The sequence below is a fragment of the Rutidosis leptorrhynchoides genome, chromosome 3 (genome assembly GCF_046630445.1).
Source record: "Rutidosis leptorrhynchoides isolate AG116_Rl617_1_P2 chromosome 3, CSIRO_AGI_Rlap_v1, whole genome shotgun sequence".
NCBI classification, from domain to species: domain Eukaryota; kingdom Viridiplantae; phylum Streptophyta; class Magnoliopsida; order Asterales; family Asteraceae; genus Rutidosis; species Rutidosis leptorrhynchoides.
Window position 1 is genome coordinate 550275718 of NC_092335.1, and position 6208 is coordinate 550281925.

The window sequence follows — 6208 nt, forward strand, 5'->3', positions numbered from 1 at the left end:
TTTCAAACTTCTCAAATTGCAGTACGAGCTATAAGATATACAGAGCATAATTATTTATTTGTTCACTCTATTAATCAAAGGTTGATTAATCGTTACTTGAGTTTGGACTAGCATCCATTGACGATCGTTTGAAGTGTAGTGTGGACTATCCAAAGAGACGGTCATATCATTTGATCGTAGGTTTCTCTCCATCAATTCATTTCCTCAGGAAAGGTATATCGTTTACTCACTTTGTGAAATTATATATTTTGACAATTATTAGTGGTGTAATTGGATTTTGTTGGAACCGTCAATCGTGTGCATGTAATATAGAATTCGTTGATTTTAACCGTACGCTGCGTTTAACTGATTTAAAAGTACACACGGTTTTCCATCAGTTTAGCCACGATTTAAAGTAGTCTAAATACAAGAATTTTTTTATGTGATTTTTTTTCAGATTTTTAGTCAAATTTGAAATAGATAGAATATGGACTTCATGATCTATAGAATTATTTCCTAATATGAGTAAACTTTTTTTAGAAAAGGCAAAAATATTATCAAACATAACCTCAAATGCATATACATTATGGAGCCAAAGCTATCAGACCCAATGTAAACATGTACAAGCCAAACTCAAACTATAACATATACATGACTAGAACTATAGAAATGCAACATACAAAAAAAAAAAAAAAAAAAGTAAAAAAAAAAAAAACAGAATTGAGCCACTTCCGGCAGCAACATTACAGTAGCCTCATTACCGCAGTATCACACGAAAGAACCAACCAAAAAGCACCAATCCATATTAAGGGTTCTTCAGAAACCAAGAATTTGGGTTATTTACCCACCATGTCCACTCGAAAAAGATTTTACTGATTCGCAATTTCATCCGCTCGAAGTATTGTGGGTCACATTATAAAGGTATAAAACAAATAAAATTCATAGAATGTAATAAAAATATATCAAAAAATCCTGATGGTTAATAACCACCAGTCATACCCAAAAAATAGAGCCGATAGCCATTGATGATCGTCTTCATATACTTCATACAATCATAACAAAAATTTGATTGAATGGATTTTAATAATATCTTTACCGAGCCTCCATTTCTGTTATAGTAATCTTGTTTATAGAGTAGTCCTTTGACTTTCTTTCATGCGAACCTGACGTTGATGCACTTCTGTTAAAGAAGTATGCTGGTCGTTTTGGTGTAGGTAACGACATGGTGACGTTGATAAGCATAGAGATCACATCTGACATCAGCGGTCTATCAACTGCATTTTCTTGTACGCAAAGAAGCGCAACATGAATAATCCTTAAAAGTTGGTCAACAACACAAGTATTAGTTAATGTTGCATCCTCTAATTGCAGTGCATCTCCTTGTTGCCATAGCTCCCATGCCTAAATCCATTTTTCATTTCAATACTTTGACTTTTTGGGTCAAACAAATAATATACTCCGTATGTAATATATGTATGTTGTAAAAAAGTTTTTTACTTATTGAGACTTACATAACTGACTAGAGTTACTGTTTGGTCAAGGTGAATGAACCTGCTATTTTTTCTTCCACTTACGACTTCGAGGATTAGTACTCCGAAGCTGAAGACGTCAGATTTCTCTGAGAAAGCGCCTTCCATTGCGTACTCAGGGGACATGTAACCACTACACAACGTATATGTATATTTGAATTAGAATCGTTACTTCAAGAGCCAAATATAAATGATCTTGCCTATTTAAGAAGAAAGTGAGTGTTCTTACTATGTTCCAACTACCCTTTTAGTAATTGCTTCAGTCTCATTTTGTTTGAAAATTCTGGCCATACCAAAATCTGAAATCTTGGGGTTCATGTTTTCGTCTAACAAAACGTTACTAGCTTTAAGATCTCTATGAATAACTCTCATTCTTGAGTATCTATGCAGATAAAGCAACCCCTGAGCAATTCCTTCAATAATTTTCCATCGTTTCGGCCAGTCTAGCATCGCCTTCTTTGTTTCATCTATTTTTCAATAGATATTACAAATTAGATAAAGCACACACTTGTATTGATATTCGGTTGATATTATTATATAGATATAGTCTGATAAATTTACTTACCAAAAAGAAAGAAATCCAAACTCTTGTTGGGCATGTACTCATAAATCAACATCTTTTCTTCTTCATGAACACAACAACCAAGAACCCGAACAAGATTTGTATGTTGAAGTTTAGTAATCAGTAAGAGTTCATTTTTGAATTCAACAAGCCCTTGCCCTGATGTTCTTGAAAGCCTTTTAATCGCAATTTCTCGTTCATCACTAAGTTTCCCCTGTTCCCATCAGCACATTATATCTCGTATGGTCCGATTAAAAAAAACTCGAATAACACAACTTGTATGACACATAAATCCATACCTTATACACAGGTCCAAAACCACCCTGCCCAAGTTTATTTTCAATTGAGAACTCATTCGTTGCTATTAATATAGACGCAAAGCTGAATACCATCAAGTGATCACTTCCTTCGCTTCCATTTTCGAGATTACTTAAATCGTTGAATCTTTCTGGAACCATCATCTCAAGTGAATGTCTATCATCCCTATTTTGTCTCTCTTCGACAATAAAATCATCGATTATAAAGTGAAATGGCTATGACTATAAACATTAAAAGTTTATCAACATAATGGAATCAAAATTCCATACCTTCTTTTCTAATCTTTCTGTCTTTAAGATACCAAAACAGACCAAAGCACACTGAAAGTACAATAAATCCAGCAACAATAGGTGCCCATATCCAGATTCTAGCAATTTTTCCTGTTCAAAATTTTATTATCCATCAACTAATAAAAGGCGCATAATATCGTTTTAAATCAACAACACAAACATTTTGCACGATTAAATTAAGTGACACAAATCATGACATAGCAACTGACCAACTAAGGTTGTATTTGATAAAACATAATGATTAGATAAAATATAATGATTATGTGTTGAATATTTCAAAACTAAAAATAATTAAAGGTTCTGATTAAACTTTGTTCTGAACGACAATAACTTGTCTCATTCTTAGTGAACTATAATTGAAGTCAAACTAATTTATTAACGACTAAAAAAAAGAATATAATTGTTTGATAAGTGTTCAGTATATAATTTAAGGACGATGGTAAAGGAAAAGGAGGTGATGAATGGTTAAGAGAATATTTTAACTCTAAATGGTTCAATACATGTCACAAACAAACGCACTAAATGTTAAATAGTTGCTGAATCATATAATTAAGAGCACCGCAATATATGAGCTAATAAGGTAGATTATTGTACCTTTACTCTGATTTGAGGCAACAAGAACATACTTCGAAACAGTGTTCCCCTGTGTATCGATCGAAAAGTTACTAATTGATTTGGTTCCGGTCCATGTAACGCAGCCAGTTCCATTACTAACTGCCATATATCCCAAACACCCACAATCATTCCAACACTTCACCATACAATCACTAATGCTCAAGCTTATATTATCGTCTAACGAACTACTCGTCAGTTCACGAGAAAATTCCCCACTCATCGGACTAAATTGATCACGTTCGCTCCTACACGAAGGAACTTTAGAACTAGCCACACACCCATTTCCCATATCAAACCCGTAACATTGATCATCTGTTGTAATCAAACGACGGTTACTACCATCTACAATTCGACCCTGTGGCCTCAAAATCCACATGGGATGAACATAATTTATGCTACTAAAACTAAAGTATCTCTCTTCATTGTTGTACACATAACTGAGATTGTACCGTGAAGCAAGTAATTCATTCACACTCATGAACTCGAACCCTTGATCATCTAAGTTTCCACTTGTCCAATACGGTAGTCCACGTAATCGAATCAATAATCTCTGCGAGTTTTTGCCATTTGGTTCCCAGCTCAGAGTAAAAGCACCAGGAGCCGGGATTTGATCGCTCGTCCAAGAAGTTAAGTTCCAGTTCTGACCCGTTTTAAGATCCGACCCGAGTTTCATACCGGGTAATAGTACATTAGTTGGATGATCAAAACTCTGCCATAGAATTCGGTTGTCGGTTTCATCCTTCAGCTGAAAGTTACCTGTGTCTTCAAGATTCGCGGTCAAATTAGTACCAGAACCAGATTCATTATCAGAAATATTAACAAGTGTTGATCTTTCAGTACTAAGGATGATCAGTTTCTTAGTATCAGGATCGATCATGAGGACACTGGAACTTGATATGATCGGTGTAGATGGATTGGCTACCCATACTTTTAACGATTGCTGGTCGCTTGTGTACCAAATTCCTAAATAAATGTAGTTTGTAGCAGGAATTGTGAAAAATCCTAACGTGAAGTTGTTACCAGGGGAAACAAGTTGAGAAGTGAAGTTTAACTGGTCGTTACGTTTGATTGATGAATTACCGGTGGCCGGAAAACAATTGATGATTAAGTTGGTTAATAGAATTGTGAAGATGATGGGAGTGATCATTTTTCAATAATTGAATAGAAGTTAAGGTATGAGAGTAGATAAATATAATAATTTATTTGGGACTTTATTGCTTTATACATTATGAAATTTAGGTTGCATGTTTCAGTAATTCAACGTGAACTATTTATGTTGACTGGATCAAAGCATTTAGCCATCAGCAGGCGGTATGGACCACATTGAACAGTGGTCAACTAACGAACTTTATAGGCTACTCACTCCGAGTTTAGAGGGATATCAAAAAAGCGGTAAGAAAACGGAGACACTGAATTTACAAAAAATTAGGCGGCTCATGCTGTTTTATAATATTCCACATTTATCAGGGAGCTAGCTCCCAACGGTGGAGCCTTCCTCCCCGTTCACACCAACGTCCAGGTGGATGCTGTTGGCAGCGAGGCGCCCATGCCTCCTCCCAACCCTTCGCCCACTATCTTGTCCCTTTGCTCGTCTCTGTGTGAAATATTTTTGGACGGAAGGGATTGTTTTATTTTGTGGTACTTTTTCTTTTTAAGCTTTACATGTAATTAATTAATTAATTAATACAGTGGGTTCCAATTTATTTTAGGAAGTAATGTCATTGTTGGTAGTTTTTAGTCGTGGATTTAGTTCTACTAAGTAAGTGCTTATGTGGCGCTGATGTAGCAGCTAGTTTTGGGAAAGAAGAAGTATCACCATTGGAGCACTCTCATAATACCTTTTTTTAAAGGTCGTCGTAGTTTTAGTAATTAATTTTCTTACTAACGACGGTTAGAAAAGTTGGGCAAGTGTTTGTGTAACGACCCGTCAAAATCGCTATTGACGCGGCACGTTAATCATTGATTTCACAGTGAGGTTTTGACCTCTATATGATACGTTTTGATAAAATATTGCATTCATTAAAATAAGTGACTTTCTAAACATAGAAAGTTATAAACATGTGGGCAAGTGCTTAGGTATAAGCAAAACCCCGAAATACATAAGTCTTTAATTTACAGGTTGACATCACAGTTCAATTATTTATTACACAACGCAGTTTTATTTTGAATGCAATAAACTTTGTACAAAGCATGAGAGACTCCATGCAGGCAACAAGCACATCACAGCGGAAGCATTCTAAGGACCTGAGAATAAAACATGCTAAAAAGTCAACACGAATGTTGGTGAGTTATAGGTTTAATTGCTCGAGTCATAAACATATATAAAGATAGACCACAAGATTTCATCAAAAGTTTATCAATAGATTCTACGTAACAGAGCACCCTGGTAACTAAACTTAACGCTATAGTGATAATTACCCCATTCGTTTTAATACACGCAAACCAACGTGTCTTAAACTCAAATAACATACGTCCGTTAAAAGGCTAGCGCTCTAGCTCGGACGGGGATGTCAAGCCCTATGGATCCATATACAATTATTCGCGCCCACCAGTCCATATCCTATGTACTGGCAGCTACTAGTTACCAAAGCTAAGGGATTTTTGGTTTAACTCAGTGTAGAATTTAGTATGTACTTGTGTCTTATCGCGTTTAAAATAAATTGCATGTATTCTCAGCTCAAAAATATTTAAAGTATTTAAAAAGGGAGGCTATAAACTCACAGTTCAATATTGCGATTCAATATTGTAGGTAAATTGTGAAATGTCCCGTTCTTATTGATTAAAAACGTTCCATATTAATTGATTTCGTTGCGAGGTTTTGACCTCTATATGAGACGTTTTTCAAAGACTGCATTCATTTTTAAAACAAACCATAACCTTTATTTCATAAATAAAGGTTTAAAAAGCTTTACGTA

At 35.1% G+C, this 6208-nt stretch overlaps 1 protein-coding gene across 1 annotated transcript; it reads right to left on the reverse strand.

Moving 5' to 3' along the window:
- Nucleotides 1–708: 708 nt before the first annotated feature.
- On the reverse strand, nt 709–4440 carry LOC139902914 (G-type lectin S-receptor-like serine/threonine-protein kinase CES101). Its single transcript, XM_071885608.1, has 7 exons — nt 3273–4440; nt 2658–2768; nt 2370–2566; nt 2074–2284; nt 1738–1975; nt 1491–1641; nt 709–1380 (listed from the first exon to the last, which is right to left on the reverse strand). Exons 1-7 carry the CDS (start codon nt 4438–4440, stop codon nt 1072–1074), a joined length of 2385 nt encoding a protein of 794 aa, XP_071741709.1. The 3' UTR covers nt 709–1071.
- Nucleotides 4441–6208: the final 1768 nt, after the last annotated feature.